The following is a 22,500-nucleotide window of genomic DNA, read 5'->3' on the forward strand; positions in this document are numbered from 1 at the left end:
CATGTGACGCCGGCTTTGTGACATCATCTTAAAGGCAAATGAAGCACAGTTATTCTGATTGGCCGGCATCATTCCCTTTAAGTGACGTCATGTCAAAAAAAAAATTAAAGTCGGAACATGGTTTTAACAGCCAATCAGGTGGCTGTTAACCATTTGGAGGCTAAATGTGACGTCACAAGCCCTATTTAAGGCTTTGACACCTCATTTGAGCCCAAGAAGACGACGAGACAACATCGGTTGGGATCTACCATGGGGCTTTTTGGATTACAACAAGAAGATAGAAGATTAAGAAGATCAAGAAATGGTGACAGATGAAGATAGAAGAAGGTGATTAAAGAAAGAAAAAAGAAGATTTGTGTACCTGATCAGAATCTTCATGTCGGATGGCATCGGATACTGTTGGAGGGCTTCAAGGTACGTGAGCTTCCTGTTACCCCGGGAGTCGGAGGGCCAACGCTTCTAATGGTAAGTAATATATTGAATGTTTGTAAATGTCTCTTTTTACAGGTTTCTTCATTGGATGTGTGTTTTGTTTTTTTGGGGGAGGCACATTGACTGATAATATATTAATCTGTACCACTTTAGGGTACAGATTAATACATTATTATGACAATATTTGGGGGGCAATTCTCGCTTGGTATTGCTGTTGCTTTTTTTCATTTCAGTTTATTATGTGGATGTGATTGTTTGTTTTTTCATGCTTTATGCTAATAAAAGGTTTGCCATTGGTGTTCGTTTGTAGTTAATGTTGTATTATGTTAGCTAATGCGTTTTATGGTTATTTTAGATAATGTTAGAATGTCTTTCTTTGTATTTTAATGTTTACATTGATTAATGTTGTAGTAATTAATTGTTTTGATTGGTTAGTGTTACTATTCATTTTGAGTTGGTTTAGGAATTAATTGGTTTGATTGGTTAATGGTTTAATTAATTCATGGTTGATGTTGTTATTGCTTGTATTCATTGGATTAGCTGGCTACTGTTTTTATTTAGTGAAGTGTGTTTTTTTGGAGTTTAGTTAGGTTTTATTTTGTGTGTCTGTGTATTAATGTATTGTAATTAGGGTGCCCATTGAGTGCTATAGAGGCTTATCATGCCCATATTATTATTATATGGGTATGATGTACCACTATACTACTCAATGGTTATAGGGTGGGTATAGTCAGTCCGGGGTGGGTGTTTAGGCCTCCCGGGTTTGTATCGGGTCAGGGTGGGTTAACCCCTTAATGACTATAGCGGTTAGTAACCACTAAGGTGATTAAGGGTTTAGGGGCCATTAGAATGTCTTTATTATGTACTCTATACTGTATTTGCTTTCTTGCTACGGAGGATATAGGGACCTGCTGTTGTTGTAAGTATAACTGTATTTATTTACTTTATTTTTGTATGCTAATGCAGTGTTTAATAATGGGCAAATAATCTATTATCCATATCTGGATAATAGTTATTTTGCCCATTACTGTACTGTATGGGTTTGGGCGGAGGGGGGCGTGTATTGATGTTTATTAAAATATTTATTAATATACATTTCTTTCATAGTGTAGATGTGCAGGGGGTCTCCGGAGTTGAACCACGTAGGATTTATGTCCATGGACCCCCTGCTTCCCGAGATACAGGCACCTTTATGGGGTGCCGGTATCCCTCTGCATTGAAATGTCCCGTATCACGTGACCGGGACATTTCCTTGCATAGGAGATACCGGCACCCCATAAAGGTGCCTGTATCTCGGGAAGCAGGGGGACCCTGGACCTGAAACCAACGCAGTTCAGCTCCGGAGACCCCCTGCACATATACACGATGAAAGAAATGTATATTTAAATAAATAATTTTCGGGCGACATTTCAGCTGGGAGAGGCGGCTCTCTCAGAGCCGCTCTCTCTGCAGCAGAAATGAATCGCCGGTTCAGGCCTTTTCAGAGGCTCGATGCTCTCACTGGCAGCAACTCGCCCGTTTTGGGAATTTTGCTATCACTGGTAATCGAGCCTTTCTGAATACCGTGATAGCAACACCCAAAAAAACGGCATTTTAAATGCCCTGGTTATAATTTTTATCAACCCTCTCTGAATAAAGCCCTAAATGTTTTCTGTGAAATTACTATTAGGATTGTGTGTGTGTGTCTATGGTTTCACTAAGAGTAGGGGTTAAATGTATTCCAAATTGACTAATTGGAATGATCTTTTCAGTGATATTTATTGATAGATGTTGCATTTAGGATAGGTTATTAGGTTGTTTATTCATTAAAAAATTAATACAAGTTAGTATTTTATTGATGTATTTGAGATGCATTTCTGTATTTCTTTTTATTTAATGTTTTGTATATACATGCACACATCATATATACAACTTTGATTGTAGTCTGAAGGATGTCCTTTAGGTTTATATTGAATTACATTATTTATGATAAATTGGTATATTTTTCTGATAGGTTGCACCGCCAATTGCACATTCTGCACTTTTTGGGGTTCCATAGCCCTTTAAGCTATGAAGTTGTTATGTGGGTTTTCTTGATGTGTTCCCAGGCATAGCGACATAATTGCGTAGTGAATCGCTGACTATGTTATCTCACAGGAGGTTTGGATGACGTCTCTGTGTAGTATTGGCACTGTGTTTGTCGTTTCTTAATTATGTGTGGTATATACTGCTTTCATTCACATGATTACTTACCTGATGAAAGGTCCATGGATGGACCTGAAATATTGAACACTCTGATGTTTCACTAATAAATCGTATGTTGAACGACTTGTAAGTAGAGCTCTTTTAGATGTTTTAATCAAATCACTTTGAAGTGGTTTAACCTTTGTAACATATATGGACATAATGACATAACACTACATTTTCACCCTATGATTAGTACCCTTCAGATTAACATTTAAAAGCACATCTTAAACCCTTTGAAGAATTTGTTTCTGGGTAAAGGAGACTGCCCTGTTTCAAAGTACTTCTTTTTTCTCTGGGATTTATTGGGTATGTGAGTTTACTCTTGATACTTTAAAGGAAAATTACATTATTAGCAATGATTCTTCAAAATTTAGACCATCGGGTTGCAATTGTGTTTCCAATTTAGGATAGCAGGTGAGTTATCTCATTCTTGGTTAATGATAACTCTGTTATGAACTATATGGAAATACAGTGTAAGCATTTCCAAGAATGCAATCGTTTTTTGCACACAACTGTATACTGTACTGGAGTATTTGAAAACCCAAACAATGTTTTTAAAAAGCAAATGTCAAAGCGGTATCTGTTTTTTTGTTTTTTTAGCAGCATTAACTACTCTTGGCCCCTGTCTAAGACATTGATTCATTTGTATTTGAATTTTTCAGATTTATGAAGTATCAAAATGTATCTCCTTTACATAATTCACTTAACCCATTGCTAATTTGTTATGAAACAAATACAGCATCTGTTTCTCATTTCAGGATCACTTATGGAAGATGTTTTCATTATGTGGAAAATCAATAGTATTTGATAATTTCCCTGACCCCTCCGACACTTGGGAAATAATTGAAACCATTGGCAAAGGCACGTATGGTAAAGTTTTTAAAGTGGTGCACATGAAAAATGGCAGTAAGGCAGCAGTAAAAATCCTGGATCCATTTCATGTAAGTTGCATTTATTTCATGGACTCACCACTGTATGTATTCTGTTTTCTCTATGCTTTCAACAGTGAGAAAGAATTAGTATTCTATCAACTAAACATCAGTCAACACCTGATGACAATTGTTTTATATACTGTACTTCTCAGTTATCTTTAGAGATGGACAAACTTTTTTTTTCAGAGTTTGAATCTGCTACGAAAACAGCGTTTTTTTTCCGCAACGTTGAAAATTTGCAAATTTATTCAAAATAAGTTTGATTCGGTAGACTTTTGCAAAAAGGACATTAAATAAATGATCAGGTGTCTACATTTTGGGTTATATGACCTGCACTTTGACTTTTAATGTGTGAGGGAAACAAACCTTGGCGTACCGTACAAATGTGCAAAAAGAGCAAATTTCTCCAGATTAGTAAACTCCGGTGTAAATGTTGTACATTTGCCCTAGTGAGAAATCTCACATATTTATAGGAGTAATTCCTTCTAGAACTAAAGTGTACCAATGGCATTGACATGTTTAAAGGCTAAAACTGGACAAAGAATGATCTTTTATACAAGTGTATGATCTATACAAATTTGAAAATACATTTTTAGTTAGTTTGTAAATGTGTAATGTTTGTAAAAATACTACTTGTGAGCACATTCACGTGTCTTATACAGGTGCACAAAGCTTTCCCCATTATCTCTTAGCAAACAATGCTTCCACTGAGACAGGGATTCTGGGTAATTACATGCAAATAACTTCCTTTTTGCTTGCGAAAATGGTAATTTTAAGAAGATTTGGATTTTCTTTTGTCACTCCCTTTTGTTTAATGTCACTGCATTTTCAACAAGAATTTGAATGGGTAAATACCTCCTGTCTCCCTTTTCCTTACCCTTATTGGTTGGGTGGGATGATGTAGAGAAAACACTTAATGGAATAACAAACACTCCCCTGTTTAGAAACCCCAAAGAAAAATAATTTGTGCTGGAGTTTCCAAAGAAACAAACCATCCCCATTTTTGAGAACTTGTCAGTTTATTATAGTGAAATATAGTTTTGAAAGTGAGAGGGCTGTGTTGACTTCCAAAGGACTGTGGCAGGAGATCCTGGAGCTGTGAGCACCACTAACAATAGTGCTGGGTAACAAGGAAGAGCACAAGCTTTTCTTTACTATCTTCATGCTACTGTACACAGAGAAAATCCATGGCACCTGAAACAGACAATCTTTGGGGTACATAAGATGTGTTTGGTCATGCCCTAACTAGTTTTTGACTAGCTTGGACCATGGCTATAAGCCCTCAAAGAAGGATTTTGATACAAAGGACCCAATACAGTGCAGCTTGTAACATTCCCCTGTGTTTAAGTACAAGTTTACAAACCAATTTGGTGGCTGTAGTATAGCTAGAGATTTAAAAAAAATTAAAAAAATGCACTTTTTGATAGTATTGTTTGGTTATCCTGACAGGACTTCTCTGTTGCTTGGTCCAAAATGTGGTTCTCATAACCATATCCTTAAATCTTCGATGCATGTCATCAAATGGTGGTTGATGCAGAGAGTCGTCATTGATAATCTTGGGCCTGAGTTTAAAGGGCTGAATCAAGGTAGAGGGAACTTCAACTAGCATGTTACTGTGTAAAAAATGTAGAAATATAAATATCAACTGGTTTATGGTCTTTAGTAAAATGAAGAATTGAAATTAATAATGTATTGTTATAATATTTTTTTGTTGAGGCCCTGTATGAAATGTGTAGCCTATTTGCCACTTTAAACACCAGTGTTTCCGAACTTCAGTCCCCAGGGAACCCCAACAGGTCAGGTCTTAAGGATATCCCTGCTCCAGCACAGGTGGCTCAGTCAAAATGACTGAGCCGCTGATTGACCCAACTGTGCTGGGGCAGGGATATCCTTAAGATCTGACCTGTTGGGGTTCCCTGAGGACTAGAGTTGGGAAACACTGTTATACACAAACAATACTTAGGAAGTTCAAGCTTGGGACTCATAGCTGTGTTATTTTTGACACTGTTATGGTAGCTTGCATATACAATAGTGATGTTTTCATTACATTTAAGGTACCTTTTAATATATGATGGGATCACACTCTTTGTTTTATATTTTCCATTTTCCTTTGCAGGAAGATATTGATGAAGAAATTGAGGCAGAATATAACATTCTCAAAGCTCTATCTGATCATCCAAATGTAGTCAAGTTCTTTGGAATGTATTTCAAGAAAGATATGAAGACTGGTGATCAATTATGGCTAGTTCTTGAGGTTGGTATTGTAGTTTTGACATAGATAAAGCCCAAGAAGCCTAATGTAACCAGTAGACTGCTCAATCATATTCATTGACCAAGTGCACAATATTAAGGTCACATTTGAAGTTGTATTTCTCATCTATTAAGTGGACAACCGATATGCAAGCGTCACTTTTGGAATGTGAAATATAGTTTAATTGCAAACCTTTCTCCAGATTTCTGTAATGCAGACTGATTATTCTTTGCATAATCGCTCTAAAATTTTACGAAAATGTTGATGAAAACAATCTTCCTTTGTAAAGACTAGTTGTAGCAACCCGTCAGTCATTTCTAGCCATAAAATAAATGTAAATGATAATTGCACATCGTAATTTGATCAAATATCAGCTTTCTATATCTGCATTGGTTTTGTTTCATTAATTAAAAAAGAAGGAAATTAATGACTGAGTGAAATGTCAAGCTATTATTTCCTAATCAAAACATTTTACTATGCTACAAATTCATGTTTCAGGTGCAAACTGTATACACAGTACCTGTCATTTTGAACCACGTTGGCCTAATTAATACTACAGTAATTGGGTTATATATTAAAGTTCACAGCTGCATATCTGGAGCAAAAGTAGTATAAAACAGTACCAGATTAATACGAATCCCACTGGAAATTTGGGACATTTTTGGGGGGAATTTTTTTTAATCTGCCATAAAAACAGTAGGGTGCACGAATGCAAGAAAATACAAAACCTATTAGAAAGAGAAATAAGCTAGAGCTAGCACACCAGGTCTATATTTCAATGATGCTATAAGAACATTGAAGTTTAAGATGTACCGTCTTGTACAAATGTACGGTGTATGGTGACAAATAACCTCATCAGAGCCATCTTAACAGTGTAACAGTGCCCCCCCCCCAATCTCACATTGGCCCCTTACATGAGGAAACTGCCCCATGTTACATGTAATGTAGTGTGGTGCACCTGCTGGCTTTCAGAACTCCTGTGTCTTCCGCGGTGATATGGGGAAATACATCAGGACTGGCTCATGGGGTAATGCTGAGAACTACTAACTTCTGGTACAGCGCCTGCATCTCTTCCAGGTCCCCACGACAGCAGGGAGGAGTCTCTGAAAGAGAACCTCTGGGTGCAGCTTCTCCCTGAATGACTTCACTCTCAGGCAAGAAGGTTCTTTCATGTTGGACATTCTTTATTAACATCATTAGTGGCAGACTGACCATCATTGCGGACGGTCTCTAGCCGCTCATCATAAAGGTTGCCCACCTCAAGGAAGTCCCTGGACACCACTCATAGTCAGGGCCCTAGAAGCTGTCCTTGTTCTTCCCTTACTCCCTAATAGAGTAAGGGGAATAGTCTGCCCACCTCTCCCCTAGGGGAGGGCCGCAATCCTTACCAGAGCCCTGGCAGTGTGTTGGGTCAGACTGACCAAATTCAGGAATTGTTGCATACTATATAGCTTCAGTAGGCACCACCCCTAGGTCACTGTAAGTGGACACAGAGCATGATGTCACTTCCTTCACTACACAATACACATCACAGGGGATGAGGGATGAGGGAATACCTCATGATTACTCCTGGCAATCCTGCCCTTATCAGGGATTACTGCACAGGAGGAGAAAGACATATAACCCATAAACTACACAAGGTTACAACAGCATTATAGGTCCCTGGGCAAAGCAGTGCACTGGGCCCTGCCAACTCTCCGCTACAAGTCGTAATTGTTCTCCTTCTACCGAGTCAGCGGGATATTTGAATGTTGAGGCGGGTGATCGGAAAATTAGTGTTAAATTCTGGTCTGTGCATAGATTAGCATGGGGCCCCTATGCACGTGGGGCCCCCGGGCAACTGCCCAGCATGCCCATGCGTTAAGACGGCACTGAACCTCATCAACATACAGATTCCTTTGACACATTATTATTATTACTTGAGAGTTTCATGTATTCAATGTGGGTTTTGTGACTCCTATTAAAATATGCTTATTAATTTGTGATCTGATATAGATTTGTCCAGCACTACATAAACACAACATTTCCACAGGGCAGATGTTTTTTAGTATTGTCTAATAATTATTAATAAACATTAACTAGGAACATCAAAAATTAAACTGGCAATTACTGTAGTTTTGACTTTGCAAATGGATTTTAGGTTGAATACATCTTTATATAAAAGTGCTCAGTAAATAATCTGTTTGAAACTGGTTGAAATTATATACTTTTTTTATTAAACGGAAGATGCTCATTAGAAAAATCTTACATTACCTCTCCTCTATTTAATAATCTAGGAAGCCATTCATTTTAATGGAACTCATACTGTAGGTCCCTGAGAAGTAGTTGCACAGCATGTACAAGTATATGAGCCTAGAAGTAAGTAGGAAGTTAGATTTCTTTTTTAGCTATAAAAAGTTAGCCAATGGTTGGAACATTACTCCTCAACCATATAGAAGCTGAATCAAATTTATATTTACTAGTTATAGTTATGATCATAGATATATTGAAAGTATTCTTACAGTAAAAGGACACTCTCCCACACTAATGGCAAACAACATTCAATCTAATATGCCATTATTTGCATTTCTTATTCAAATCACTTCTTCGTGGTTTATTGTCAACAGATAGTCATTAACTATAGTAAAGAAGTGTAGCAATCACTGGATTTTTAATTTAATTAATAGACTAAATCAGATCAAGTAATACTGAACAAAACTTGGAAGAATGTGCTTGTTTCGGTCGGGTGTACAGTATAGGTAGGAATTGGAAATGGTTTAGATCCAATATACAGATGCAGCCACCAGTATCCGATCACTTGCCTTGGAAAATCTGGGGCTAGTCAGTTATCAGTTATGGTATCTACACATTTCACTTTTCACTATTATTATAATTATAGATGTGCAACATTTTTGTTTCATTTGCAAACCAGGCAGAATGTGCCAATTATTTATCACAATTTGTTTTGAGACAATCGTCAATCTTTGCAAAACAAAGTTGGGAAGAGTTACTGTACATGATCAATGTTCAAAGGTCACATTACTTCATGTTTTTGATATTCTTGGGGTAAATGGTCAAATTTTGGTTATGTAAAGGATATTTTACTAGTTTAAAATAAGTTTAGCTTATCTTCTGTCAATCTGAAAATGTTGTGAAACTTCACAAAAAATGTGAAACTAAAGCAACTTCGAAGAACTTCGCACATATTAACTATAATACGCAGCTTCTTTCATTATACATTTTGCAGTCTCCCTCAGTAGCTTAATCAAGTGGTCAACAGTAACCCTAATGTTACATATACTCTTTATAGTAGGGCATGAGATTTGGGAAAACAAAATAAAAAGAAATGGAACCACTTAATTTTTGTAGGAAATAAAGAAATTGACATCTATTTACAGTGGCTGACCGCATGTCTATGTAAGTAAAGCAAGTCTAAGTAATGACAAATAATGAATCAATAATATTATATTTAGATTTTTCTTCTGTTGACTGCTTTTTCTGAGCATCAAGTCAATAAATATTCAAAGACATCTTTGTGTTTGGATTATATTTTGCAGCTGTGTAATGGGGGCTCTGTAACAGACCTTGCAAAAGGACTTCTGAAAAGAGGAGAGAGAATGAATGAGTCCATCATTGCCTACATTTTGCATGAAGCCCTTATGGTAAGACAACGTAACCGCCTTCCCCTTCATTCTAACGCTACCAATTTACATAATGATTAATAACAACTAAATTAAATAGCATGTGCTTTTTAATAATAATTTGTGGAACATTTGTATAACTTCTTTTTTAAATCTTAAATCACTACTCACCTATTGGTGGTTTTTGTCTAATTTGCATTTCTATTTTTATTGAGAAAAGTATTGATATGACACTTCTAGCAATGAATATTAAAGGCATAATTAGCTAACATCTCCTATTGATTTACAATACACATGTAATTATAATAATAATTGTATATCTATTGTAACTCTATAGAAGATGTTAGATATACTGTAAGTGACAGCATTTTAATTCTGTTAAATATCTAGGTACTGCAGCATGTTTTATGTTCTGTATCCCATTGTGGTTTTCTCTTTAATACAACCATTTGCATAATTGAATTCAGACTACTTTGATTGTCCAGATTTGTTTTTTAAAATTGACCCATTGGCTTTAAAAACAAAAAGACTGCAAACACAGTTGCTTAGTTTCCCTGTAGCACTTTGTGTGCCTACTCTAAAGGAAGCTTCCACTTAAACAATAGTAATGTACTGTATGAAGCTGATTCATGACAAACTATCATCAGTATCTTGATTTTTCTTACTTTAGTCACGGTTTTGGATCCAATAGAGCAGTGGTTCCCAATTCCAGTCCTCAATTCCCACCAATGCTCCCAAATGATAACGCAAATGTATAATCATTCGAAGTAATAAAATGTGATGTAATGTAAATTGAATCAAACAATAACAATAATATTCACCTTTTTTGCATGTTTTTATTTGGAAATGTATAATGTACATTTAGCTAAGCAATCATTCAATAGCATTCTTGTTCTCTGTGATATTTTCTCGTTACCTCCAGTGGTCTATATTTGTTTGTAACTGTCATCATTTATAGATTATTGTTTTTTTCACCTACAGATGTAGCGCCCGTTGTTCGACGTGATTGCGCGAAAAGTCCCCAAATCATGCAATTTTGTGTTTAATTTGGGCATTTTGTTCAATGGCTACTCTGTTTGTATTGTGTCATAACAGATGACATGTTAAGACTCGGGTGCGTAAACTTGCACGGTAACGCATGTGAGTTTATAATAATGGGGGCTACATCTATACTTTGTGTGGGCAAGCCACTTGGGAGTTCATGTATCAAGGCAAAAGGTAACCAATTCTGAGGCAAAATAACTGTAGCATAAGTATCAAAGGGAAAAACATCCTATTGATTTCAATTGGACTGTTTACTTTCACACACGTGCAGATATTTTGCCCCAGGTTTGCCCCATTTTTGCCTTACTAGATAGTATCTGTTATCTCCCTGTGCCTCAAGCTCAAGAATTAGATTGTAAGCTGTACTGGCTCTACAATATTTTATGTACAGCGCTGCGTACACTTCCAGTGCTATATAAGGGGGAAAAAAATATTATTACAATATATATTATATATATTTATTAGGGCCTTCAGCATTTACACATTCATAGGACAATTCACCGTGATGTGAAAGGAAACAATATCCTACTGACTACGGAAGGAGGTGTCAAACTGGTGGACTTTGGTAAGATTACATTTTATTTTCATTATGAACCAAAGAGAGAAATCGCTCCACTACTAAACCCATATTAACAGAATTCAATCTCAGAATTACATAATCCCGAAGCCTCATACTAATAGAAGCATGTGGGGTGCAACTGGAGAACCAAAAAGGCAGTGACGCGGGGAAAATGGAAGGGGTGTATGAGGTTAAACACCTCTCAAAGTGGTTCACTGTAAGTGCATTCAACAATTAATAAAATAAAACATGGCCTATAATAAATTAAAGTTCTATGCAAAACACAATTAAAAGGTCTAAAAAAAATAAGTAGAGGAGAGAGTGGGAATATAACAAAATGCTGCTTCATATCACAGCTCAATTTGCATAAAGAGCACCTTATTACATGTTATTTGTTAGTGTAAAGTGGTCATTCATTTCAGTGATAATATCCCATGAATCTGGTCATCAATCTGATAGCTGGAGGATAAATAAATTAAAGTTGATAGTCTAAACTAGTAATATAGTAATGACTCAGCTTTCAGACTATTAATAAATCCACAAAGACCTGCTGGCTTAGGTATAGACAGCAGTTGCCTAAAAGGCCAGGTCTATAGTGCCTTCGCCCGTGCGGTGGCGTGCGCGGCCGTGCCTTTGCCCGTGCGGTGGCGTGCGCGGCCGTGACGTCACCCGCTTGAAGCGTGTGCATTTTTTGGCCATGGTACGTGCGCCGTTCGTGGGCGTGTCTAGGGGCGTGCCAGTGACGTCACGGAGCTGGTTCACCCTCATTTAAAAAGAGAGCTAGATCACAACCAGGAAATTACCGACCCATAAGCTTGACATCAATAGTAGGGTAGCTACTTGAAGGTTTAGTACGGGATATTATTAAGGAATGCCTAATGGATAACACAATTATTAGTAACAGTCAGCATGGATTTATGAAGGATAGGTCATGCCAAATTAACCTTATTAGTTTCTTTTAGACCAGGGTAATGCAGTTGATGTGGTCTAGTTAGATTTTGCAAAGGCTTTTGATAAGGTACCACACGAGGTTAGTATATAAAATAAAGCAAATTGGACTTTGTAAAAATATTTGTACCTGGATTCAAAACTGGTTGAAGGATAGAAAACAGAAAGTTGTCATAAATGGAACTTTTTCAGGATGTGCTACGGTTGTAAGTTGAGCAACTCAAGGATCGGTATTGGGACCCCTGCTGTCCAACTTGTTTATTAATGACCTTGAGGTTGGCATAGAGAGCAAAGTCTCCATATTTGTTGATGAAACTAAAATGTGTAAGGTAGTAAAATCAGAGCAGGATGCAATTTCTCTCTAGAAGGATAGACTGGAAACTTCGGCAGGTAAATGGCAGATGAGGTTTAATATAGATAAATGTAAGGTTCTGCATTTGGAAAACAAATTAACTGGGGATAAATTAGATGAATCATTGTGGAGAAAAATGTAGGAGTGCTTATAGACAGTAGGCTTAGCAATAGGGCCCAAAGTCATGCAGTAGCTGCTATGGCAAATACAATCATATCTCGCATTAAACAGGGAATGGATGTAAGGGAAGTAAACATATTTATGCCCCTCTATAAAGCATTAATAACACCACACCTGGGGGTACAGTTTTTGGCATCCCTCCATAAAAAATACATTATGGAACTAGAAAAAGTGCAGAGAAGAGCCACAAATTAATAAAAGGGATAACACATCTGACTTATGGGGAGAGGCTAGCTAATATAGATTTGTTTACATTAGAAAAGAGGTTTACATTAGAAAAGAGGTGTCTAAGAGGGTGTAATAGGGTCTTGTCCTGGTTGAAAAAGGCAGCACACCTAAAGCCTGTCTGTAGCTGATGAATCCAGCAGGGAGCTTGTTAATGGCAGCTAGAGTCAATGGCAGCTACATGCAGTCTCCACCTGGCTCATCAAGAACGTTTAAAGGGTGTGTTGCACAAACTGCATGGGGTTCACTAGCACAGAGGGACTGTGCTGCCATAGAGATGCCCCGGAAACAGATCTCTCAAGCACTAAAGATGTGTGTGCTGCCAGAGAGAGATCTCAGGGAACTGGACCCTCCATTCCAGCATACACTGGACCCTGGTACCTGCCACATGTTTGTACTAATTTTGTGGAGATTTTCTATCTTTTAAAAATGGGCACAATAACAACATTTATTTGAGAACATACATTTCAGTTTGTTAATTTGATTCTGCTATGTTTTTTTTTTTTGCCAATGTTGACATTTTCTTGAAATGTTCTTTATATGAAAATGTCAAATATAATGTATAGTCACAAATTCCTGTAAATATTTTTCACATTTCTAGAGATAAACAAACATCTAAGATGTCAAAAGTAGAGCACTGTTACAATATTGAGTTTAGGGAACTTGGCAACTGTCTAATAATATAGAAATACAGTACAACACAATTGCATTGCTAGAGGGCAACCCGAGGTGTTAACATTTAAACACTGAATTAGTCAGATATGGGGCTTAAGGGCCAAAACAGATTTCAGTTTAATGTAAAGTTACTGTTTTCTGGGTAACCCATCACATGGCTGGAATATCATGGATACATTTATATTGAAAATAATAGATCAATCTTTTTAAAAAAATGACTGTTCTCTCATTTTTTTCTTTTGAGGGAAAATATAATGCTTTTTCAAATTATAAAATTATGTAGTTTTTCTTTAAATTCACACTAGAATAAAAAAAAACTGTTTTCTAACATTGACCAATTGTGACAGCACCTTTAATTTAATCCAAGCCCTTGAGTGTTATTGCAGCATGCTTGTTTATGCTTCGTGTGCATGCTTTTTAAACATGGGGGGGCCTATGCAGAGAGCAGCGAATTTTAAAATTGGCGAATTTATTAAAAAGTAGCTTTTTTGGAGAGTTTTAATCTCCATATGCAGAAAAGTGCGAATTCTGCTATGTTTAACATGGATGCGTGTGGCGAGTTTAAATTGGCGAGATGCGCGCTTCAGAAATGTGTTAAAACAAATTCGCGCCTTTTTTTTTCCCTTTGCAATGGCCGCGAGCGGCAGTTTTTTTTGGCGAGGCAAAACGGAGACAATCGCGCCATTTTATTGGCGCGAACAGCCGCTAGATGCCGTTCGCGCCTCTCTGCATACGGATATTTTTAAAACTGGCGAGATTGAGGTTCTCGCCAGCCGCGAGGCGAGTTTTACAAATAGAAAAGAAAAATTGGCGCGTTTTTCGGAACTCGCCATTTTCTGCTGCTTTCTGCGTGATTTTCTCCAAAAAATGGCGAATTTCGAAATAGCGCTGCTCTCTGCATAGGCCCCGGGGTCTATTCACTTGAGTGTGATAGTTACTATCAATAATAGAATTTCCATTCAAGCAAGCTATATATTTTATACTATTAAACTCATACATTTTAAGATATTCATATCAAATGTATATTATTTTAAAGATGAAGATTATAGCTTCAATCTTATTCTTTACTTAATACAGGTGTATCAGCCCAACTAACCAACACATGTCTCCATCGGAATACATCTGTGGGAACACCTTTCTGGATGGCACCTGAGGTTTGATTATTTTGTTATTTTATTTCAACATAGAACCAATTTTAAATAATGTGATTCAAATCATTGTAAAACAGATAACATATTTTAACAAATGCTGAAGATATTGAAATATAATTTTGTTGGTCAGATAGTGTATTTATAATGAACAATGTTTAAAAATGTTCACGTTTGTTTTATTACAAACTTTCATGCTTTGAACTGAATACTTCGTAACATTGTTTTTCTCCCTTTATACTCCTTATTGAGGGCAAGATATTGGTTGCTTCAGTACAGCACAGTCTTTGTGGATTGAGCTGTATGAAGGCCAGATTGTGAAGGTGTAATGGTGTATGCAGCATGAATAGACATAGGGGAAAGGCGTGAGTACATGGGAGGGCATGGGAATTAAGAAAGTTGATCATACAGGAGAATACGAGACATTCTAGCAATTAAGAGGGAAATGGCAGGAGGGATGCAGGGCAGTAGGTTGGTTTTGAGAAAAGGTGTGACCACTGCATGCTAAAAGGAAGAGGGGATAGTGCAAGAGGATAGGGATGAATTGTGGGTGAGAGTGGGGACTAAGACAGGAATAAGAGTGCTGATAAGGTGTGAGGGGATAGGATCGAGAGGTCATGTGGTAGAGGGAGAAGAGAAGATCATCTTAGAAACTTCCCACTCTGTAACCAGAGAAAGGAGTCAACAGTGGAGGAAGGAGATTTATGTAGAAGTAAACCATGCAGTAGACCATTTGACAGAGTAATTTTTGGGAAAGGATGTGACATCATCCAAAGAGAGTCACATAGTCTACTATAACTTATCAGATTGGGGCTATACATCTCCCAATCGGATTGGCTGAAGTACCATGTGACGGTAGCCATGTTGCTTTTTGTGACATCATGTTAAAGGGAAAGGAAGCACAGCCATTCTGATTGGCTGACTTCATTCCCTTTACATGATGTCACAAAAAAAAGGCACATGGTTTTCACAGGCCAATCAGATGGTGTATGAACCATTTGCACTCAAATGTGACCTCACAGGCCTATAAAAGCCTGTGCAGCCTCATTTGACGGCAAGAAGCCGAGGAGGGAGGACCTCCTTCACCAATAGGATTACAATATGTTCCGGATGAAGAAGATACAGATGAAGATACAGAAGAAGAAGAAGCTAGAATACCCCAAAAGACTCCAAAATGGATTACAGTTAACAGATGCTTATAAAGAAAGAAGAAAATAACTTTGGCCTTTACCTGTGGCCCATTGCTGTTTGGGATCGTGGATTGGTTCGAGAGCTTGCTGATACCCCAGGAATCGGAGGGTGAAGACATCTAAAAAGGTAAGGAAAAAAATTGAAAGTATGTTATTTTTCTTTTAAAGGTTTTATCATTGTATTTTTTATTCTGATGTACTTTTTTTGAATTGCCCATTGATTGCAAATATATATATGCATGACCCTTTAGGGCTATACATACATACATACATACATAAATTGACAAGCAATGGTTATTTGGGAAAATGCTTGCTTTTATGTTTTTTTTTAATGTATTTTGTTACTTTTAATGCTATTTATTTTGTGTTTTGATTTTGTGCTGGCATTTTTGGTGGTGTTTTCAATGGATTATTTCAGGAGGCTTTTTGGTGTTTGCTTTTTAATAGTGGATTATTTTTGCTATTTTTAATTTGAATGATGGTGTTTATTTGGAGCTTTATTTTATTTCTTGAGGGTTTTGTTTTGGTGTTTTAATGGTTCATTGGGGTCTTTATTTGGTATTTTATTAATAGATTGCTGCTAATTTTGTGGTGTTTACTTATTTATTCTTGTTTATTTGGTGCTTTTTTTAAATTACATTGGCTATTTTTTGTAGTGGTTTATTTTAAGATTGACCATTGACTGGAATAGTGTTAAATCATGCCCATATTATGTGGTCATGATGTACCCACTGTGCCAATCTATTGTTTTCTTGGCATTTGTTATGTGTTCAGTTTGCTATGTAATGTGTTTTATTTGGGCCTGTTTTTTGTTTACTTCACCATTTATTGCTATAGTGGTGAATCAGGCCCATATTATATGGAGATGATGTACCAATGAATGGGTGGACAGTGGTGGTAGTTGCTTGGGGAGGATGGTTAGGCCTCCTGGGTGTGTAGTGGGGGAGGGTGGGTTAACCCCTTAATTACTGTAGCGTTACTAACCGCTAAGGTGATTAAGGGCTTAGGGGACATTAGATTGTATTTGTTATTTTACTTTACTGTACTGTACTGCTATTGTTTGTGGCAACGGAGGACATGGATGGTTAGGAGGATGAGGACAGCCTTCATCGTGGCAGCCTGGCAGGGGTGAGTGCGTTTTATTTATTTTCTTTCTGCTGCTTAATGTTTTATTTTTAATGGACAAATGCACTATTATCCATATCTGGATAATAGTAATTTTGCCCATAACTGTACTGTATGTGCTTGTGGGCAGGGGAGGTATATTTATTTCAAAGTATTGACTGTTATTTTTTTTGAGCACACGATTGGTACCGCAGGATATCAGGGACCCCAGGACATCCGCGGGGACCACCCGTGGACCCCTGAACACCCGTGGGAACCACCCGGGGACACCCGCCGGCCTCTTGTATTAATTGTGTGCTTGAAAAACATAAACAATGCTTTCATTCATATCTCCATCTCTTATCCGTTAGCCTTTAGCTGGTGCAAAAATCTGGCATGCTTTTCAAATACGATTCCCTTATCTCTGCTTAGTGAATCGCGCTGACTGGCAAAAACGGCGCGCTTGCCGTTTTTTGCCTGATCGGACCAAGTTTTTTTCCGGGTTTTTTTTGGTGAAAAAAATGCCTTTTAAGGCTGATAATGCACTGCTATCACAGCTTAGTGAATTGCACAGAGTATCAGTCTTAAATGCCATTTCTCTCACTTAAAAGCAGTTTTCACTGTTAGTGCATAGCCCCCTAAGTCTGTTAGAGGTTGCACAGATGAATGAGCCCCCTGGTCAATTACAATATTTATATATTTAACTGAAGCTCTTCTTGAGGCATCTCCATGACGTGTTCAGATGTTTTTCTGACCAAGTCAGTAGACTATATGACCTTTGTATGTGGACACAGATTGTCAGCACTGATGGTGTTCCAACTATTATGGCATCAATTGATTATGGCCCATATTGACGAAATGGTACTTTGTCATATGACACCTTCAAGTGATGGATGACACCTTGTGGCCAGAAGGTATCTTATGACAAAGCCCCATTTAGCAAATATAGGCCCATGGGGCACATGTATCAAGTGCACAGGTTATCACACAAATTTCAGCAATAACTATTTTTCTACCTTGGGGAGGATCAGGCCAGGCCTGGAGGCTTTGGGGGGCTGGGCCAGTGCTGCAAGTTGGGCCCCACTTCTGATCAGCCCCTGCTGCCAGACCCTGGCTCTCCCTAACTGCGGGCCTTCCTCAATCTGTTCCACGCAGAGCTGGGCCTCCCTCTCATGCTGGTGTGTGCTGGAAGCTGATTCCAGCTTGCTTCCAGCTCATGCCAGCATCACAAGCTCGGTGTGGTACAGAGTAAGGGAGGCCCACAGCTGGGGGAGAGCCGGGGCTCTGCGGCCTGAGAACCAGCAGCCAGGCCCCGCCAGACGTCGGGCCCAACTACCAGTGCCGGCCAGCCCCACGCAGCCACCGGGCTCGGGACACCTGTCCCAGCTCTCCCCCCACCCCCCAGTCGGTGGCCCTGGATGCATACCTTGCTCTGTTAAAAATGTAAACATTTTAGTCTCCTTCCTAATTTAACATAAGTACAAAACTATGTAGCCTATTTCCTAAATTGTGTTCTTCATTTAAACTCTGCTTTAACTGCCAATAAATATATTCATACAGATATTCAGAATAGAAGTGTAATTGGAATTTATTTTTATTTTCCTAATTTAAGAAATGTAAATAAAATGTAAAGTTACATTATACTGTAAGGTTTCACTGTTCTTTATGGATTTTGTAAATGAGAAATTGTACAAAAATATTGTACATGTGGCTACAGTTACTATCGCTATCTGATTATACAATGCTTTATTATTTTGATAGGTAATTGCATGTGAGCAGCAAGTGGATACAATTTATGATGCAAGATGTGATGTCTGGTCCTTAGGTATTACAGCTATAGAGCTAGGGGATGGGGATCCCCCTTTGGCTGATTTGCACCCTATGAGGGCTCTTTTCAAAATACCAAGGTAAAGCACAAAGTCCATTGAATTCTATTTGTAACTGTAAATACTGTCAAAGAAAACATCTACTGTATAACGAGACATATTTGTTAAGTATGATAATTGCAAAACAAATTAGATATTGCCAGGAGGGGTGGGATGGGGAAATTAGAATTGAAAAAATATGAGAACCAGCTGAAAAACTAATATAATTTGCATGCTTTTAAGTTAGATGTGTTTAAGAAGCACATTTGCCTCTTCATTGTTTCAATTATGTTACATGTGATGCAAGTGCATCTAAATAAATATGAAACAAATGTGTTTCTTTCTATTTCTTGGTAAATTACCCCAGAGGTGAACTTGTGAGTAGATTTAGGTTCAACATATTCTCTTTGATTTATTATTCCACAATCTCTAAATAATGTTATTTGCTCAGGAGACATAAATATATATTTGTTTTGTAACATTTCACTGTATCCTGCACAAAATTATTAATTTCTACAGATGCAATGAGCCCTTTCACCAAAGGGTTTATAATCCAACTATTGATGCATCTGACACATACAGATAAAATGGCATTGCCTGACAATCTACTATAGCACTAGCTTACTCTAGGATTTGCCACTCCATAGCTACAGTAATGTCATAACTAAGCCGTTCTTAGTATAACAGTAGTTCACAATTGTTTTTACATTGTCAACCACCTGCTAGAAAATATTTGTTCCGCGAACTCCTAATTAATAAATCTTATTGCCTGTTCATCAGACTAGTGATAACAAAACTGTTTAATCAATCCCAGGCAGTGTAGTGTCCTGAGCTCGTGGGGGTAACAGATGCTTAATATGGTCACAAACTGTACCTCAGTGTGTACAGACAGCATTTGTGGTATACAGGCATACCCCACATTAACGTACGCAATGGGACCGGAGCATGTATGTAAAGCGAAAATGTACTTAAAGTGAAGCACTACCTTTTTCCCACTTATCGATGCATGTACTGTACTGCAATCATCATATACGTGCATAACTGATGTAAATAACGCATTTGTAACAGGCTCTATAGTCTCCCCGCTTGCGCACAGCTTCGGTACAGGTAGGGAGCCGGTATTGCTGTTCAGGACATGCTGACAGGCGCATGCGTGAACTGCCGTTTGCCTATTGGGCGACATGTACTTACTCGCGAGTGTACTTAAAGTGAGTGTCCTTAAAGCGGGGTATGCCTGTAGTTGTCAATTACTGCAAGGGCTACCAAAGTCACGCCCCACCATGCCTTGCTGCTGTGAATGCAAAGCATTGTGGAGAGTGACTTTGGAAGCTCCTGTTGTAGTTGACAGCACTGCCACCCACACGAAGATGCTGTTTGGGGCCTTTATACTGCCTTGGATCCGCCATTGCATATATATTTTTAATGCAAACATTGTAGAAACTTCATGATCCCTAAGGAGTTCCCAAACCTCCCGTTGGGAATCTCTGTATTATATCATGTTGAATTCGTGTAGCTTGAATAGAGCCTAGATTTCCTTCTTTATTCACAAATGTGCAACAGGATTAAAGATTTGTCTGGTTGAGTAGTAATGAAAAATCATATAGAAACAGTAAATACAGTAGCATTTGTATTTGTTTTCGAGAATTAAAAAAATAGGGGCAATATGTGTCAGTCCAAACACAAAAGTTTTGATTTATTGCACCATTTTCTTACTTACCATACATTGCTATGAGATGCAAAATTAAGTGATTTATTGTCAGTCATTTTAGTGCCAAAATGGCCTTTTATCACTTTATAATGATTTCTTAAGAGTAAACTATGGTTTTATCTAATAAAGTAGTTAATCTTTGTTCGTAAAACTTTTATGAAAATAACTTGCTGGACTGACAATTTTAATTAATTGTGTAAAGTATAAAATACAGTAATCATACCATTTATTTTAACAGGAACCCACCTCCAACACTGCGTCAACCAGAGCTATGGTCAGCAGAATTTAATGACTTTATTAACAAGTGAGTAATGACTTCCATTGTTTTAATCATTTGGGAATATAAAACAGAATAAACATGTCCAATAGGATAAGTCCTGTGATACTCAAGAATCCGCACAAATACTTTCAGGTCATGAAACGAGAAAAACAAACAAAGAGACAACTCATAGCATATAACTGCTGGGTAATGTCAGCCGCCCTACGCGTTTCGTAGAACTAATTCTACTTCCTCAGGTAGCCCTTGAACTAGAATTAGTTCTACGAAACGCGTAGGACGGGTGTCATTTGTTACCTCTGGACTGCTACAGTACTTTGCAGGACTTGCTGGTTTATCATTTGTGATCGAGCGGAGAGGTTTGTGCGCCTTTAACCCCAGGGGCACACGCACGCGCGCATGCGTTAGATGCCGGGCAGAGAGGAGGAGCAGTGAGAGAGGGGGATTAGCTACATGTGGTGTCGGCGTGAGCGCCCCAGTGAGCTTGCTTCCCCCACCGGCGCTTCCCCGTGAGTGACAGCAGAGAGACTTTGGAGACAGCACTAGCGTCACAGAGTGGTAGCTCTGCCGTACCATCACCCTGATGCTATCTGGACACCAACCTCATTCCATCACTGCTTGTTGTCACCCTGCTTCATGTAAGTAGGGTTTTGATTTTACCATCTCCGGATGATCAGCTGTCCTTCATTGCCAGTATTGTGGTTCCTTTTAATGACATAGTTCATTAAGTTTAAATAAATAATTTTAGTCTGTTACTAAAAGTCTGTTTGTATTGTCCTTAGTGTAGGCTGACATTACCCAGCAGTTATATGCTATGATTTGTCTCTTTGTTTGTTATTCTCGTTTCATGACCTGAAAGCACTTGTGCGGATTCTTGAGGATCACAGGACTTATCCTATTGGACAATATTTGGTGCCAGGTTTATTCTGTTTTATGTTTTATTTCTGTCTGTACTGGACAGTAGGCACCAGGAAGCCTACCTTTATTATAGTATATTGTTTTTATCACTAGTTAGTTACTTCGAAACTTTAGCGCTTTACTCACAGTATTTTTTTCAATCATTTGGGAATGCCACTAAAATCATTGTTGTATGTAAACTGAATGTGCAATTCATTAACTTGGAGAAAATAATATTTAATGCAATGAACAGAAAAAGTTGTATCTTTATTATAGAATACGTGTAGATATTCTTAGTGTTTTTATAATCAATGATACATATATGCATCACCTAAATAAGCAGAAAAAGGACAATAAATGAATTCCGCACTCCATAAGGAATTTATTTGACATTTGTTTAACTTCCATTTGCATGTCATTTCCCAGAATCCCTTGCTGCTGTGGAAGCACTGTATGCTAGGTGATTATGGTGAAAGGCAAGGCTGTCTAAGACATGTGAATGTGATCACAAGATATATATATATATATATATATATATATATATATATATATATATAGGCGTAGATGGCCTTGGCGCAAAATTATAATATATATACAGTTAGGTCCGGAAATAATTGGACACTGACACAATTTTCATAATTTTGGCTCTGTACGCCACCACAATGGATTTGAAATGAAACAATAGAGATACAATAGAAGTGCAGACTTTCAGCTTTAATTCAAGGGGTTGAACAAAAATATTGTATGAAACGTTTAGGAATTGCAACCATTTTCATACACAGTCCCCTTATTTCAGGGGCTCAAATGTAATTGGACAAATTAACACAATCATAAATAAAATGTTCATTTTTAATACTTTGTTGAGAA

General features: G+C 37.7%; 1 protein-coding gene across 2 annotated transcripts in view; it reads left to right on the forward strand.

Annotated features, from left to right (window-relative positions):
- LOC142487762 (myosin-IIIa-like) overlaps positions 1 to 22,500 on the forward strand; it is a 171,703-nt gene that overhangs the window by 42,291 nt on the left and 106,912 nt on the right. Inside the window, exons 3-9 of one of the 2 annotated variants that reach the window (XM_075587612.1) lie at positions 3,417 to 3,599; positions 5,707 to 5,844; positions 9,378 to 9,482; positions 10,971 to 11,070; positions 14,522 to 14,598; positions 18,648 to 18,793; positions 20,698 to 20,763. In XM_075587612.1, the coding sequence (XP_075443727.1) occupies positions 3,417 to 3,599; positions 5,707 to 5,844; positions 9,378 to 9,482; positions 10,971 to 11,070; positions 14,522 to 14,598; positions 18,648 to 18,793; positions 20,698 to 20,763 (815 nt within the window). Of the gene's footprint in view, positions 1 to 3,416; positions 3,600 to 5,706; positions 5,845 to 9,377; positions 9,483 to 10,970; positions 11,071 to 14,521; positions 14,599 to 18,647; positions 18,798 to 20,697; positions 20,764 to 22,500 lie in introns of those variants that run through there. The other variant, XM_075587613.1, reaches the window with a different exon arrangement.

Source organism: Ascaphus truei, chromosome 2 (genome assembly GCF_040206685.1).
Source record: "Ascaphus truei isolate aAscTru1 chromosome 2, aAscTru1.hap1, whole genome shotgun sequence".
Lineage (NCBI taxonomy): Eukaryota > Metazoa > Chordata > Amphibia > Anura > Ascaphidae > Ascaphus > Ascaphus truei.